At 44.7% G+C, this 18,200-nt stretch overlaps 1 protein-coding gene across 1 annotated transcript; it reads left to right on the forward strand.

The window, feature by feature from the left end:
• Positions 1-864: 864 nt before the first annotated feature.
• CLDN5 (claudin 5) lies at positions 865-4,575 on the forward strand. The gene has a single exon (XM_027733140.2). The coding sequence runs from the start codon at positions 1,052-1,054 to the stop codon at positions 1,700-1,702; it is 651 nt and encodes a 216-aa protein (XP_027588941.1). The 5' UTR covers positions 865-1,051; the 3' UTR covers positions 1,703-4,575.
• Positions 4,576-18,200: the final 13,625 nt, after the last annotated feature.

Raw genomic sequence — 18,200 nt, forward strand, 5'->3', positions numbered from 1 at the left:
GGGATCTTTGTGGTGACATATTTAAATGGTATGCTTTGCTCTTGGCTCCAGTATCAGAAAAAAAAGTTTCACACTCGGTGTGAGCTAAGAGCAATTATTCTTCCTGGACCAAACTGAGAATCTGTCTGCTGGTACTGACAGGTGACCTGCAGATCCCACGTTCAAAGCTCTTCCATTTTCAGGGTGGTTCCTAAGCATTGTAAGTGAATATTTTATTCTGGAAGAGCAACATTAGAAATATGAGCAAACGTGTAGGCAAATGCCACAGTATTTTAGTTATCTATTTAAATCTCACTTAAGTAGAGAATATGAGACTAATTAGTTAAAAAATGTATTTTGAAGGTATTTTTTCTGTCAGAATTAGTGGGGCTTGTCTATCTTCAAGTACAGACATCTGATAGTACCATGGTTGTGGGTTCAATCCCTGTATGGGCTATTCACTTAAGAGTTGGACTTGATGATCCTTGTGGGTCCCTTCAAACCCAGAATAATCTGTGAAATGTGTTTGGTCGTGCTTTTTAAATTTTGCCTGTCAGAGTGTGCAGGAGAAAGCTGTGCAGGTCAGTCAGCACACTTAGTGTTCTGGGAAATGATCAATTAGACTCTGATAAGCAGGACTTCCACACTGCTGGGTGCCTGCGTTGGGGCAAGACCTCTCCGAAGGTCTGGCTGCGGACTTTATCAGTAAATAGGAAACACACAGATAACGGCACCGAAAGGAATTCGAGCAGATGAACTCCGCGAAGAGATGCCTGCAGCCCCGCGCTGAACTGGGAGCGGGCAGCGTCGCCGCGAGCTCCTCCCGGAGCAGAGGGACGCGTTCCCGGCTCCGGCGGGACCCCCCGGGCAGGAGGGAGCCCCGCACGCCCCCCCGGCCCTGCCCGTGCCCCGGGGCGGGCGGTGCTGCCCGGCAGGGCAGGGCCGGAGGGCGGGCGCCCCGCGGCCCCTCAAATAGCGCTGCCCGCGGCCGCGGCGCTCAGAGCCGGCTCGGCAGCGCGGGGAACGCAGCGCACCCGCCCCGTCCTGCCCGCGGAGCCCCCGGGACGGCAGCATGACCTCGGCGGCGCTGGAGATCCTGGGGCTGGGGCTGGGCATCCTGGGCTGGGTGGGGGTGATCCTGGCCTGCGGGCTGCCCATGTGGCAGGTGTCGGCCTTCATCGACGTGAACATCGTGGTGGCGCAGACCATCTGGGAAGGGCTGTGGATGAACTGCGTGGTGCAGAGCACGGGGCAGATGCAGTGCAAGGTGTACGACTCCATCCTGGCGCTGCCGCCCGAGGTGCAGGCGGGCCGGGCGCTCACCGTCGTCGTGGCGCTGCTGGGGCTGGTGGCGCTGATGGTGACCGTGGTGGGCGCGCAGTGCACCAACTGCGTCCGGCCCGGCAAGATGAAGTCCCGCATCGTGATCGCCGGCGGAGCCATCTACATCCTCTGCGGGGTCCTGGTGCTCGTCCCGCTCTGCTGGTTCGCCAACATCGTCATCAGCGACTTCTACGACCCCACCGTGCCGCCGTCCAAGAAGCGGGAGATGGGGGCCGCGCTCTACATCGGCTGGGCGGCCACGGCCCTGCTGCTCTTCGGGGGCTGCCTCATCTGCTGCTGCTCCTGCTCCCAGCGCGACGAGACCTCCTTCCCTGTCAAGTACTCGGCGCCGCGGCGGCCCACGTCCAACGGCGAGTACGACAAGAAGAACTACGTCTGAGCGGGGCCGCGCCGCTCTCGGCCCCGCGGGGACACGGACACACGGCCGCGGCCCGGGAGCGCCAGCGCTCCCCTGCCCGGAGGCTCTTCCGAACGGGCTCCCCGTGAAGCGGCGGCCCCGGGCAGGGCAGCGCCCGGCGGGTCCGGCCGCTCCGCTGCGGGCAGCGCGTCCTCGGCCGGGGTGACCGAGCGGCGCGGAGCCGCGGGGCAGCACCGGGACATCCCTCCGGGCGCCGCCGCCCGCCCGGCTCCCGCTCCCGGCCGTGCCCCGAGACTCGTGAGTACTTCGCCGCCCGCTCTCGCCGCCGGTGCCTCTCGGCTGCTGGGACCGGCGTGGGGTGTGCGCTGCCGCCCAGGAGGAGATTCCCATCCGCGTTCTCCCTCCTGAAAGCCCGCGTCTGGCGGCTCCCGCTGCGGCTTTAACTGAGTAGGGGGGTTTTGATCTTCTGTTTGGGCAACTAAACTAGGGATCCTGTCCAAAGCATGTCACTAACCTTGATCCTTAATCCCGCTGGTTGTTTGGAAAAAAGGTATTTGACTTTCTTCATTTGTTTCAGTCCCTCAGAGAAGTGAGTTGGTCTGTGTGTCTTTGAGACCTTGAAAGAGATTTCAGGTGGTTGCTGTCCTTTAGTGGAGTACAAACCAGATTATACCAGGTTGCCCCTTGAGGTTCTTCATCCCCTCTCCTCCATCAGCTTATGCTCTGTTTTTACTTGAATATGAACTCATTGCCAGAATTATCCGAGGCCTAGATTCAGAGATCTGGGAGATCACTCTATGTCCTGGCTCCAGCAGGGCCTCTGCTCCTCTTATCTGCACTACAGGAGATTGGAAGCATAAAAATTGCCCCAGATACTGATGGTTGGGGGGGTGACGCTTTTGTGGCCTTCTTGCCAAGCCCCACTTGCTGCCAATTTTGAATTGTGTGCTCAGTTGGACGTGCACTTGGTTGGCTCCCCACGATGATTTTGTTAACACGTGTTTTCCTTCATTTACCAAATCAAGCAAAAAATTGCTAGAAGAATTTTACCAAAAATATCTTGACTGAGACTTTATATCAGCTGATCAGGAGATGTGAAGTCCTGGCTCTCACAGCTCTCAGCTCCCGTGCCTTGCCCGGTAACACACTGCAGACTGGAGGGAAGATACATCGGGCAACATAACTCTAATTTTCTGAGCTCAGCACCTGCAGAAATTTGCCACAGCCTGGAATACCAGCTTACACTTTTCCATTTTACACTGCAGAGACAAACATTTTTTCAAGGGAGGGGTTAGGGGGATGTGTGAAACTCCTCCACAGGAGTTACTTGTACATCAGCACGGGATCCTGCTCCCGCCCGTGGCAGCCTCTGCATTGCCATAAGGAGATTTCTGCCAAGAGCCAGTGAGGAAATGTGCTGTTTATGTTCCTCAGAACACAACACTACAACCTCATGGGTCCCTCAGAGTTGTGTAGCAGTACAGTGCACACCTGACCTGAGCATTAACTCTTATCTTTCTGATATCTCCAAGACTGGTGGACTAATCATAACTGTGGGTCTGTGACAGATTGACATGGACTGTGTTCCTGCCTTGCTTAGCAAACTTAAAACCCCGGGGGTAGCAACATGTTCACAGACCAGAATGAGAGACTAAAGCCTTGCCCCTGCAAATTGTGATGTTGAATACTGAGCACATGATTTACCCTTTTAAAGATAACTGCTTTCAGTTTTTTAAGACATAAATAGCAGGGTCTGAGCCCATCAGAGAACACAAAAGCAGAGCAGTATGTCTACAATTAGGTTTTTTCTATAAAGAGGTGCAGTTCTTATATTGTCTGCATTTAAATAAAAGCTGTAATATTTTTGTTATGATGTGATATGTAGTTTTGGTACAAGAATGAAATATTCCATATTTCATCATTTCAACTTTTTTAAACAGTGTAACCTTGTAAACCTTGTAAAAATGTATTTAAATGCATATATTTTGCAAGAAATCTACCAAAGTTGGCTTGCTATGTGGTTTGGTGCCTTTATTTGTTTCATGATTATTTTTTACTTTAAATGATAATGTCCGACTGTATTTGCCACCCAGCCCATAGACACACTACACCTTCACTCAGAGCTCTCTGATGTCCAACAGATATCAGCCCAAAGCCTGGGCCTCGCTCTTTGGTCTCCAGTTGAAGAACTAAACCCCCCTGACAGATGTGTCTGCACGTCTCTGTAGAGTAGAGCCTTCAGAAGTGCTGCAGAATTTGGGGTCTGTCTGAAAGATTAGATCTTTCTGGACAGTGCTGCACTAGAATTTCAAATCAAACCAAAACTGGTGTCTGTGGTAGAAGGAGGGAAACCTACACCTTAGAAGGGAACTTTCTTCAACAAGCCAAACTTATTGATACGTTTCTTTGTGTCATGGCAGGGCTGGATCCTCTTGTAACCAAAATCTGAACCAATTACACAACAAGAGCTCTTGGAAGAAGCCAGTGCTACCTGTGCATGTGCTGCCAGACACAGCATCATCCTGCCAGAATAACTCACTGCTGGTGGAACAAGGTTTTGCTGAGGTCAGTGGGGCAGCACCCAGCAATACTGCAGGAAGTGGGGCCCATCTTTGAAAATGTTTTTATATTTAATCTCATCCTTCTTAGTTGTCGCTGTGCTTTACAAGATAACCCAGATGTTACTGTTACCGATAGCACTGGCTTCCAGGTAAAAGTCAGCTGGTTTGCCCTATGATTTGTTTTCTAAGAGCAAAGACCTGGACCTGAACTTAAAAGCTTGGAACTGCTCAGGATCAGGCCTGAACCTCACCCCAATGAAAAGCCTATAGCACTTGTTTACTATTTTTATTTTGTATTTATGTTTCTCATAAAAATAAAAACATGTAAACCAATCCCTGAGCAGGGGTGCTGTTTTTTCGTGGAAGACACTGGATTGTTTGGGCTCAGGAAGATGGGTGTGACATTGGTGCCCAAAGGGCAGCCTTGCCCTGGGCTACCTTTGAGGGCAGAGCTGGGCCACCTCTGGGGGAGAAGAAAGGACTGCTCCCTCCAGAGCAGGCAGCACCTCAGCTCTCCAGTGAACCCCAGACAAAAGAGAGCAAGTAGCAGCAGTTGGTCTTGTGATGTGAGCACATTAGGAAGTGGAGTGTGAGCCCCAGCTATTTTCAGAACAGCTCTAAGCTTGAAGCTTTTTAAGCTTTCAATTCCTACACGTTTAAACTAAAAGGCAAAAAAATCCTGCTGCTGCTTGGATCAGCCTCAACCTGACCAATACCCTAATCCTTTCTGCCAACCATTTATTTTTTTTGAAAAGTGTATTCAAGCTGGGGAAAAACATTTTCACAGATGCAGCAGAATAGAACCTGCAAAAATAATGCCTGGTAAAGGAAACTGTCCAGGCTAATTGCTAGTGGAGAAATTTGCCTAAGTCACATGACTGCCAGGGAGGACTTTGAATATTTTGCAGATTACTTTTTTGCAAGATTTTCAAGCTTTTCTAACAAACTGTAGCTTTAAAAATGAAGAAAAAACGTCCTCAAAGCCTTCATTTCGCAGCATTCTTGCCAGCTGGGTTGAGATTAACAAAAGCTCCTTGCCACCCTCCCATTGCTGTGCACATGCTGAGCTGGAAAAAGGGTGTCTGTCAGCTTGGCCTTTGTCCTGCTAAACGAACCATTTCATAGTTATGAATTTGAAAGTAACCTGCAGTTCATACCCTGCAAATCTGGTTAGATCCTGTCTGTGCAAAGAAGGGAAATGCAACAGGCAGAGGGAAAAGGAAGCTCAATCAGTCACGTTTGCTGCAGGATGTTTAAGGAAATGTTTCCTTTTCCTGCACAAAGATGTTTGTTGGGCATCTGCTCTTTAGGACATACTGCAACATTTTACCCTTGCTTTTATAAGTCTGCTTGGTAAGACACAGCAAATATTCCTGCTGTATTAGATTAATTGGGAGAGAGCAGATGAATTCAGGACAAATACTGCCTTTGTTGTCTGTAGCCTGATTGTGGTAGGACAAATCAGTCCAAAAGCAGAGCCTCAGGAGGGTCTCATATTTATATTTTGGAAATAACTGAGTTCTGTCACTCTTGTTCAGATCAGACCTTTGTGTGTGTCTGTGTGTGTGACTGCTCCAGACTGTTCCTTGCTGACTCTCTGCAGGAACAGGCTCTCTGTCTAGAAAACCCCTCCTTCCCCCTGCAATCTTCAGTTATAAGAAAAGGACAATTTCAACCACTGCCTCACTGATAAAATCTCCCATGGCAACAGCAGGGGCTCTGCAGTTGCTTGGAGACACAAGCCTTGCATCACCTTTTCCTTTCCTGAGACACAGATTGAGACATCATGAATCAATTTAAGTGTCTTTTGTCTGGGGCATTTTGGGATTTTGTTTACAGCCCCGAGCTTCCCCCTCCTTCCAAAGCTCACCATGTAGCTTCGAGCCACAGTCTGGCAGGGAAAGGTGGTGAGTAGCAGGACTCCACATGGAAGCACAATGTGATGCTGAGGGCACCTGCCCAGGGCTCGTGCCAGTCTTCTCCCTGCACCCTGGCCACTGGTACACTGCCCTGAGGCAGAGCTCTGCCTGCACTTCGGGTGCTGATCACCCTGTTTAATCAAGCTGAGGATAATGGGGGAGCACATCACACAAACTTTACCACTTAGAACGTGAAAATACTCATCAGCATCACAGTCTGGCTTAAGAGTTACATAAAAAAATGAATATATGAATGAGCTTGGATGTTAAACATCCTGAATAGAGTTAACTGATACATTTACTGAACTACTGCCTTTAGCTACTTGATTTGAGAACAGTGAGATCATACAGCATGGGGAACTGTACCTACAGCACTAATTAAAGCAAAGAACAGGCTTTGAAACCACTATCTAGCTGGTTTGGTTTCAGTTTACAAAAGAACAAAAATGAAAAACACACCTAACTCCACAACCTACAGTCTTTTCAACAAGGCATACAAACCTCATTACATTAATAATGGAGAGTAAATAACAAGACCACCTCCAATACCCAGTATAGAACAGTACAAAAGGACTTTGATTAACTAGAAAACCAGGTAGAAAATAAAATAAGCTGCATTTTGTACTTCGATACTCCTCAGAGCATCTTGAATGGCAAGGGACGCTCCCATTGACTCAAGCCCTGGCAGCAGCTGGCAGGGAATTCAAAGCAGGTACAAGGTGTTCCTGAAGCCCAGCTGACATGTCATTCACACAAGTTATCATTTCTTTTGGGGACAAAAGGCTTAGTTTAGGCAGGCTGAAGTGCCTCAGTGCTATTATGGACAGCAATAGTGGTGGATCCATCCCTTGCTACACCTCAGCTCCAAAGCCAGGGAAGTTCCCTCCAGGTGGACCCTCCAGGCTGCTCCAGCCCGGCAGAGTTTGCTCTGGTGTGCACAAACACAGCAAAGGAGACCAAGCCAGCTCATGTTTATTTACAGTGGAGAACAAAAGTAAATGTTTAAAATAGCTGATTTTTCCAGGCAAACAGCAGATAAAGCCTTTCAAAAGTGACTCAGATCCAGAGAGCAAGCTGTGAACTCGGTGCCAGCTGTAACCCCCTGTGCATCACTGGCCACATCCTGCAAACGTTCCCGGGGCACAGGTTAGGTCTTACACATTGTAGCACCAGCTGTGCCACAATGAACAGTTTTTTTTAAGATGAGCAGAAGATTCCCATGGGTCTAACAAATGCACTAAAAGCTAAGAGATGCACCAAACCAGATCCTTCAACAATTTTAGTCTGGTAGCAAAAATAATTTGCAATGTTAAATGCACTTTGGATTTCAGCTACCTATGTTCTGAAGTTTCAGCCAAGCAGGTTATCTGACAGAGCTCAGAGTGACATTCCTCTTGGTCTCTCACCAGGTACTGTGACAGCTATTCTAACCACACGTGGGTACCTGTGGGCTCCATTCCCACTCTCAAACACATTCTGAGCTGAATCCATCCCTCTCTGTTACACTGATACACAACTCATTAGCATCAACTGCATTTGTTATCAGAACACTTCCACAGAAGGTTAAACCCTTAGAGAATTTAGGCTTGGGCACAAAAGATCATTCAGGAAAGAAAAATAGGCACTTCTTGACAAGAGCATATGTGAAATCTCAAAATGGTCCGATTCACTTTCAATACAGCTTCACATATTCGAGGGATTGGGGAAAAAACCAACAATCACAGTTCTTATCGGGGCTAACAAGTGCCTAGCACGGCAGAATTCCTGCACTGTGTGTATTTTTAGATTAGTCTTCCAGTTTTAATGTTCTGTCCTTACTGTGTATCTTTTGTTAGAATTAGGATATCTGCTGCAGCAGCCTGGATAACCTTTAGCCCGAGCTACAAAACCTTTAACAGTTTCCAATTATAACAGCAATCTTTCATTCTATAATGCAAATAAACCCAAATGTTATCTCCACACAGAAGACTCACCAGAATACCCAATGACTGCAGAATGATTTCACCACTTTTTTCCTCTATAATTTCCTGCTATTATTTCATTGGAGATGACTGCCAAGATCCAAGCAACATAATACATTTCACTGTTTACATTTACTTTATTTTTGTTATACTGTTGGCATTTTAAAATGTTGACATGTAAGACTGAAGCTTTAAAAATTTAGCATCTACTTGAATCCATTAGGTTCTTGGAACCTCGACTTATTTTTCAGCTGTCCCATTTTCTCCTGATTCTTTTGTCCTGTCCAGTTGAGAATATCTATATGCCCAAATACCTGCCATTTTTTTAAAAGTCCTAACTCCCACAGATTGTGCCATGGAAGAGAGGTTTTTGTTGTTCAAAAAGATATAAGACACACTGATGTCTTTTTTCAGATACACGGAAATAATTTCTCCCTGTAATCTTTGTCTGTCTGTAACAAGGTGGATCGAGCAGCAGTGCAGAGAAAGAGCTATTTGCACTGGGTGGTTTTGGAAGAATCCAGACAAAGGCACTACTAAATAGATACTGGATTTTCCCAGAAGCCAAAATCATACTAAAAGGGTAGGGGTAAAATGCTTTGTTTGGATAATATTAAAAGAGACCCCTTGTCTGCTTGGGGTTATTAATGACCACAACTATCCAAGTCATCCATATCATCATTACAGTGTCCCTCCTAAAGGAAAGCTCTTATCCATGGCATCCTGCCCAGATTCCTCCAGAGCTGATTACATTCTTTGTAACGTGCACTTTTAGTTCAGCCCAGCAATCCTGCCTTCCCACCTGGACACTGTCTGGGCTCATTCCATGCTGCCATCTGCCACAAAGGCTGATCATCAGTGCTGGGAAGAACAGTCCCTCTGCCTCCTGCCTCTCTCACAAGGTGGTAGATTTCTTGGCTTGCTGTCTGCAAAATGCATTCACAGCCTTGCAGAAATGGCTTTTGGCAGATTGCAATGCAAGTATTGAGCTCCACTGGTGTAGAAAACAAGTCCACATCAAAGGCAGGATGGGAGGGGGCAGTAAATTGTAAGTTTTTCACCCTCAGTAGTTACTGAAGTCTGAGTCATGTCACATAGAACAGTGTGTGGGTAAGGTGGTGAGTGTCCTGGACAGGGAGGGGGCTTTAAGACTAATTTCAGCAACATACAAATTTTTTGTTCTAAAAACAAAAGGATAGAACTAATATGAGTGATTGGACACCAGATAAAACCCAGCACAAGTTCCTAAATACAGATGGCATGACATGAGACTTGATACTGCTTAGCTATTTACTGATTGATCTGTCACAGTCATGTCCTTTTGGGTCCCTGTCCCTTTGAGTGAGGCTCTCTCTAACATCCTCCCTCATGAGGGAAGAAGGTGAGGCAAAGAGGAAGCAAAAGCAGTTTGAGGTTTAATGAAATAAAAGACCACAAATATGTGCTGAATAAGGAAAAATGAGGGGTCATCACATTTTTTTCCTAAGGGCTGTAATCAGGGAGGAGGAGGAGTAGCAGCAATTCCTAAATAGTTTCTGCCAAGTCAGTGCAGTACTCTTGGAGCCACACACTGTATTGCTGTCTTGGAAAGGCTCAGACAAGATACCCTTTCTAAAAAGGAATAATTTATTGCTTATTTGGAGATAGTGGAACAGATGAGTGAGCAGATAGATTCATATGTGGAGACTTGTCAGAATGGGACACTGGCCAAGAGCACAAACAATATCTATGTTTGCTGGCAAAAATTCCCCATGAAGAAGAAGGGAGTTGAGAGTTTATTAGATAATATGAGAAAAAAAAAAAGACAAGCAATTAAGACAAACAATGCTGGCATCAGCTTTTAACCATTCCAGAAAAGATATATCTCTTCCAAAAAGATCTTGTTGGCTCCTATCATCCATTTGTGCAAAGAGATGGGGGTTTTCAGACTGGCTGGATGGTCCCCGTGCTACATTTCATTCCCCTTTTGTTGCAGAGGCAGTTTAGTGGGACACAGTCCCATATCCCATTCCCTTTCCTTGGTTATTCACAGCAGAACCTTTCACTTAGCATTTCTAACAGCCACGTAGTGCTGTCATCTCAGGAAATGCCTGGCTGTATTCACTGCTAAATCAGGCAGGAGTCGTGCTGGCAATTCAAGGAACACCTCATCAGAGGGAAAAAAGCAATTGCTGCTGAGCTATTGTTTTCCATTTCATTTCACACACTCAAAGAGCTCTGCTGACCACCCAGTGGGTGCCCTGAAATACAGCTTCCAAGACACCTTCCTGAGCTAGAAAGGCAAACCGGATTTACTGCTGGCCCTCTATTGTTACTCAGTCTCTCTTTTCCTGTTAGTTCTTTATTTTCTATTTTTGCACTTCACCCTGTCATTTTCAGCCCTTTTCAGGTTCCCTTCTCAGTTTTGTATGCAACAGTTGGAAAGCTCTGTCTCTTTGACAATGTGCTGTGCTCAGGGAGTTGGTTGAGGGGATATTCTGCAGTAGGAGCCAGCAATTCAGTGTGAGTCAGAAAAATGAGTCAGAATTCAGTAGCCTTTGCAAGGAAAAAGTCTCATAAAGAGGATGTGTTCATTAAGTTATTGTTCTAACTACTCTGTCCTTAACACTGATATCAGCTAATCTACTCACACAGCTCCACTGCAAGTGGAACCAGCTGAAACAACAATACTCTTCCCCTTCTTCATGTTCATGAAGCAGCACAGACTGGATTTGCAAAGCAGGTAACCCTATCCAACAGCCCTGCATGAGCAAATGCTGGTTTTCTGGGTGTGAACAAACTACTGCCAAATAACAGGAAAAGAAACCTAAACACTGAGGGAGGTTCAGCCCTTTGGTAGGAAGAATGGAAGGTAGTTCAGCAAAACATTAGAGACAGATAACACGGGCAGAAAAACCTCAGGAGGAGAGGAAACAGGCAGGCAGAGGGAGACTGCAGGATGGTTTGGCTTGTCCTCAGGGTGTTTTAGGGAGGGTCTTTCCCTCCCTAGAACAGACATGTGCATAAGGGTCTTGAAAGGACTGTGCCCAGTTTTTCAAAATGTAACTTTTACACAGTCCAGAAGTGGTGCTGCTCTGACAGCACACACTTGCAGTGCCACTAACCTAAAGAGTAATGCATTTTAATGACAACAACTATAAATAATGAAGAACCTACTGGGGTTTTTGTGGCTAGAGTAGGAAACATTTTCAGCCATGAAGATTTTGGCAAATGAGAAAGTGAAGCTTGAGATGACAGATGCTGCCTTTAGTGACTTAAACTTCCCAAGGAAGACACCACTATGAGCACTGAGTGTTGAACTAGTCTAGTACTAGTTGTCTGAACCGTTGATTTTAGATTAAATGAAACCTGAATATTGATCTAACCTAGTAAGCAATGAACTCCTAACTGAGGCAGTCAGACAAGGGCAGTGTAAATGCACTGAACAACCTCCAGCTCTGTTTAGAAGGCATTTCTCTGAGCAGTGCAGTGTGTGCAGTGTGGCACCCACCAAACCTCATCCCACAATTCTCAGCTAAAGCATCGGGTTGCAGAATTGTATTACAGCACTAGTTCTGCAACTGTCAAGGTTGAGATCTTGTTTCCATTTACTTGTGAATTCTTCTCCATGCTCTAGGGTCTGCAGGACACCCTGAACAGCCTGGAGAGCAGGCTTGGCTCAGGAGACTGCAGGGCAGCAGCGTCCCAAATCTGCCAGCGGGTAAAGGAAAGCTCCCCAGACACCTCCCCACCAGGAGGGATCAGCCAGACACAGCCCAAGGCTCTCTTGAGTTTCTTGGAACTTGACAGTTCACCATCGGAAAAGCTCAGAAGAAAACTGTTTGGAGAGTATCTCTTTTTATTTATTTAATTTATTAATTTTAACAGCTTCCATATAATGTAACACTTCCAGTTAAAAGAGACTTCCCCGAAGGAAACACAGCAGCCTCAGGAAAACACTTACAATGCTAATTTTCTTAAAGATGAATGTCATCCTGTACAAGAGGGAGAGGAAATTTTGGTCAGTGCCTGTGTCTGAGCAGAGGAACACGGGAGGGGTCCAAGGTCAGCTCAGAGCTCAGAGCATGCTCAGCCCCAGAGCTGCTGTTCACAGAGTCTGTCCTGGGGGCATAAGGCACATGGCCTTGCACAGATCAAGAATGTTACCCTTTTTAAAGGAAGATTCTTCACCATCTCTTTAGAGCTTTGTCCTGCCAACTGCCCCAGCCCAAATCCTGTGACTTTTCAGGTGATCTATTTGTGACAACTGCAATAGCAGACACAAACCACCACGATCCTAAAAGCACCAATGGTTTCTCAACATCATCCCTTGAAGCAGAATAATTGTAGGTATTCATACAGTATTATAAGATTATTTGCTACCTCCTAATATTAAAAATGTGCCATGCTGATTAGACCTACTTTGGCAGTATTTTAAAAATACAGACCAGGTCTCTTAGAGGAATGACTTAAATAATCAAGTCCTGTTTATTCCCCTCTTCTGAAATGCCACCAAAAAGGAGGCTACAACCCACCAAAGAGGAGCTTTTCCCAAGCCACAGAAGGGAGTCATACCCCTCTCTCTACCTCCACTTATCCTAGACTGTATCAATTTGAAAATGAACTTATTTAGAGACAAAGGTCATTTTTCCTTCCAGTTCTGCAACGCTATGTGTAACATAATACAGAAATACTAAGGAATGCACCAATCCTTTGAAAAGAGCTACAACTTCAAACATTCAGGCAGACTGCTATGGCAGACAGTTGCCATAAGACAGTGTAAGAACCTGACATGTATCCTACAGTCTTGTTATTTGAGTCCTGAATTACTACACTGACCACAACAATGCTTAAAGAAAATACCATTTTACATTTCCATTCCTGATCCAGCCAGACTCTCAGATCAGACAGCAGGTCATTATTAATGGCATACTTATTTCAAGAGCCCCTTGGTGACTTCTTTCAGCAACTAAAAACACACCAAGAGCTGACTGTCCCTGTGAATTCTTTCCAATTCAGTGGCAGGTACCTCCGATTTTCCACTGACATGCTGCAAATGAATGATTAAATGAAAGTAAATTCCACTGAGCTAAACAGTGGAAAGAGACACCAACACCACAGAGACTGAGAACACAGACAGGCTGCAGCAATGAGAAGAGATGACTCTAAGTGCTTCACCCAGTTAAAAAGACAGCAGCCCCTGTCGTAAGGGAGCAGGGCCAGGAAGGTATAACCTCAATTAAAACTGGTCTGGAAAAAAAACACAAAGGACTGAGAATATCACAGTGCTTGTCTAACACAGGCAAATCTAGTTATTAGCATGAAGGAATATCCTAAGAAGTTATCTACAGTTGTTAAAGGAGTGCTTCTCTAATTCTGCCACCTTCTGAATGACAAAAATCAAAATGCAATTGCTGGAAGAGAAGGAGAGTCCAGTCTGAAATAAAAGTTCATATAATTTGCTTTCCCTAGTGAATGTTCTGCAGTATTTCCTGCTGAGAAAGTGTTTATAACCCAAATGCTTGAGCATAAAGGTGGCACTTTCGAGCTCCACCCTGGGCAGCATTTTTTTAGTCCTTGAATCTGATCCAAAGGGAACTTTCAGTACCACCTTGAAGCCAACAATGGTACACAAGAGCCAAGAGGGACTTCAATTTTTCCATTTAAAGAAACAAACATTTCACTGCTTTCTTTCCCTCTGACAAGCCAGACTTACTCACAAAGGAACTTTCAAAGGAATGTTTTCAAGAATATTCCTTCTATGAGAGAATCAAAACCGTGGTGATTGACAGGTTACACATAAAATCAACAATCAAATGAGGTTGTTTACTGCTCTGAGAACAGTCCTGGGGTTTTATGTTCTGATTCCTCCTCAGCTGTGATTACTCCACTTCCCTTTTAGTAAATCCTGCTCTGCACTACTCCCATCTTCACAAGTTAGCACACCCTGAGTGGCCAGTTCAACTCAAAGCCATCTTCAAAGAACTGCCCTACAAAAGAGACTTGATTTTAAAACTTCCTCTTTCAGACCTTACAACTGAGACTAGTGATTAGTGATCTCTCCTGCAGAGATGTGATGTTTTATTTCTTTTGTATTTATGGACAAGAGAGGACTGGAAATGCTGTCCTGAAAACATGAGTGAAAAAAGCGAAACCGAAGAATGAAAGATGTCTTGGAACATTGGTCAGTTTTCCCTTTATATTTAAGACATTGGGATCACAGACCCAACCATGGCACTCCTAAGGCCCTTTTCCTGCCGGCACTCCCTTGGGGATGTTGGATTTTACCAAACCAACGAGCTCTCCCACAGGCCAGTCAGCATTTCAAGGCTGCAGCAGCTCTCTGGGATCCTGTCAGGTCTGTAAGTGATGATTGCTATCTACTAACATCAACTCAAACTGATGACAGAGCTGATAAAACATCAGACTGAAACATCTCTGATGTACTGCTTCTGCCAGAAAAGAAGAGCAGGAGGCCCTGAGGGAGTAGTCAGAGCGAATAGTGAGAAAGGATAGCAGATTCTGTAGCTAAATTTTATCTGGTTCATGAACTAGAGCCCATGTTGTTGTATAAACCACGTTCTCACATAGAAGACAGTCTGAGGATAGACATAAATACTCCTCTAGATCAAGGGAAAACTCCCTAATATCTCCAAATATTCAACACAGGAGTATTTTCTGTTCTTTATAACAAGTTTTACAGTAGCAAGTAAAATTAGTGAACATTTGCAAATTAATTAGCTTAAAAATCATTGTAGAGATTTTAACTTCCATTAATAAGAACACAGAAAATATAAACAATAATTTTCCCAGAAAAATATCAGTTCTAAAATTGTAAACAAAATTTATTAATTCTTATATTACCATTAAGTTCTTTCAATGTTTTTGCCATCTTATGTCACCAAATGATCAGAATTTACTCTTTCCATACACTTCTGTATCATTCAGTGATGCAGATTTCTTTTTCTTACGTGTTTTTTTACCACCAGTCTTTCTGTGCAGCAGACTAATTGTGCTCTTGCTTTGACTTGGAAAAATAACCACCAGGGAACAGATTACTTCCTGCATTGCTGAGTGTAAAGTGATGCATGTGGCAATATTATTAAACACAGGGACAGAGAACAGTCAACACTGCTTGCTGTTCATAGGCTTGAACACTCACACCTTGAATATTGTCTGCAGTTTTTGTTCTCCCCTGTCTGAAAATGACTGAGAAGAGCAACAATGGTAATCAAGACACAGAACAGCTCCTGTAGAAGGAGAAATGAGGATGTGATTCTTCAGACTGGCAAGAGAAGACTGGGGAATACACAGTGGTGTTACAGAGTGATGAGTACACAGAAGGGTAGAAACTACAGAGCATCAAGTAAGTCAGCAGTTGGCAGGGTGGAAAAAGCACTAAAAAGTTGTAGTCTTTCCCCCAGTTTCTGGCCAGGCTGCAGATGTACTCACTAAAGACATTGCACAGGCCAGAGCTGTGCAAGGACCTGGGAGGAAGTCATTCAGATTCCCAGATAACCACTGACAGCTCCCAAACCCACAGAAAGCACACCTGGCCCAGGATGTCCTTGAGCACAAGGACTGGGAGAGCTCTGTTTGTCTCTGGAAGGAAGCAGCACGTGCAGCTGCTTTGTTTCCACACACTTCCCCAGCACCTGCTTTTGACATTAGAGAGGCAGCACTAAGTGGCCCACTGGCCTCCCCCCATGGCTGTTACTGCCATGGTTCAAGTGGCACAGACCCAGGGACTCTTTCTCACAAGAAACTTCTAATATCCTTTAATTTTTCTGGTTTTTTCCTAAAGAGAAATAGCAAAGGAGGTAAGAATTAATTCTTACCCACTATGCAACCATGACAAGGTAAGTAAGTCACTACAATTCTTTTGTGGAGTGATTCACTTTAATTCCAATCAAATGAGGTCCTTACTGTGCAATTTCAATTATGTTTAAATTTATCACCCCATAAAGAAAACTGCCATGAATCACTGAGCAGGAATGGTATAAATCAGCTTATTCAGCTACTTCAGTACTTTGGTATTTAAAGATTTTCATTATTTTATTTTGCTAAAAAAACCTAAAACCTTTCAAAGGATTTGTTTCATACTTTTATTGGTCTCTAAAGCAGATTAGCAGTGCAGAAATAATTTGAAGAGCTGATTAGGAGGCTACAGTTACAGCAAGCAAATACAGTGAAAGAAGGAGTTTCTGCAGCTTCAATACAATCCTCAGGGAATGTTTTTATCTGCATTCAGACACGGCTACAGGTGGAATATCACTGTACATTTAGAGGCTAAGTTGATTTCTTAGTGCTCTATTTCTTTTAAAATGACTTGTTAGAGCCACATTTTCTGTTTGGGAAAAATCAATCAAACCCATAATTATCTCTTCATGAAGAGATGTCAGGAGTTCTTGGCACAGAGTCTCTGTCCAGCACTGAGCTGTAAGAAATGCTCACTTTACCCAAGCTCCACAACAGTTTCAGTGGGTCACTCAAACCACTGAGTCACTGTTACTGAGCAGAACTGCTCCACAATTTCCTCATACCGTGATTCTCCAGCTAACAGTAACATTTCAGTCTACAAATTCTATAGCACAGAACAAACTACATAAGGAGCATCTGGTTCCATTGCACATATTGTCAAGTGCTGGCATGCAAAAGTTTTATCTACTGGCAAAAACTTCTTCAGGTGTCTATGTAGATTTACTAACTTTTTTTTTCACACAGCATTCTACATTCCTGACTGATTTATGGCCACATTTGGGTGGTCTTGGGATCAATTCAACAGCTGATCAATTCTAAAATTTGCAAAAGCATTCTCGGCACTTCCAGTACTCTTGGGGAAAATAGAACCTTAAAAACCAGCAACCCCCTGAAAAAACAATAAAGAAGGGACAAGGAAAGCTCGTATTTCACATTACACATCTGTTTGGTCAGAGAACCTGCCAGGATAGCCACTGCCAACACATCCCAGCATAAAAACCAGCTCCCACTTCTCATCCTCCCAGCATGATGCAATATGCTGAAGAGAAAAGGTGCATGTGCATGAGAACTGTTCATTTCTCAAACACAGGAAATATCTTTATTTATCACAACAGCAGCAGGAGAACCCAGACATGCCCTGAAAGGGGAAAGGAGTAAATGCATAAAGTCCCAGGACAGGGACAGGGCAAACAACAGCAATGAGTGATTTGCTGAGGTGAGATGAAGGGGTTCACACAGATTCTATACAGAGGGTAGAGGAAAAAAAATAAGAAGATAAAGGTAATAAAGATAAAGCTTGCTCAGGTACCTATCAAAACTACTCCATGAACTGAAAACACAAAGACTTGCAGTAACTAAACTGAGATGTTATGTGCCCATGCTTTTTGAGGCCTTCCTCACAACAATCTTTTACTGTCTAAAAGTCTTGTACAGGGAGAAAATTGGCAATTTAGGTGTTTGTTTAGGATTTCCTGATAGATGGCCACTGAACCATGAGAGTTCCAGGATGTGTGAGAGCTTTCATGCCCTTACTGAGCACACGGACTGTGCAAGTGAGACCTGAGTACACTGAGAGGTCTCAGACACTGAACACATTGTGTTTGCTTGGAAGCCACACTGTATTTATATTTTTGTCTGATATGTACTTCTAGAGGCATGAAAGTCCTTCATGTCTGATGGGGCTGAACTAGTTACAGTCATTCAGTGCTGTGGAAATGGCCGTGATGCTGCTGTGACACATAAATGATTTTCCTCCGTTTCTCTTGAACTTTACCCCCTCAGCAGTTTGCAACTGAAAGATAAAGTGAATATATTTCAAAGTGCACTTCAGTGTCACACAGACTCCTACCTTTTACACTGCTGTCAGTGTTCAAAAAACAACAGAAACATCTGTTTCCCTTTGCAGAGACTCAAAGCACAGTAAGTGCTTCAGAAATGTGGCAGAATTACTGTATGCTGTGTACGGGCAAACCCCAAACTGGGCTGGTAAGGAGGAATATCATTTATTGCCAGTGCTATCTAGTAAATATACAAAACCAAAGGGTAGCATTATGTTTCATCTTAGGAAGCACAATTTTTTGGCCATCCCAGCTTGACACAGGGATTTTACTCAGATAAG

This window comes from Pipra filicauda, unplaced genomic scaffold (assembly GCF_003945595.2).
Source record: "Pipra filicauda isolate LSUMZ 115617 unplaced genomic scaffold, ASM394559v2 scaffold391_size691406_pilon, whole genome shotgun sequence".
NCBI classification, from domain to species: domain Eukaryota; kingdom Metazoa; phylum Chordata; class Aves; order Passeriformes; family Pipridae; genus Pipra; species Pipra filicauda.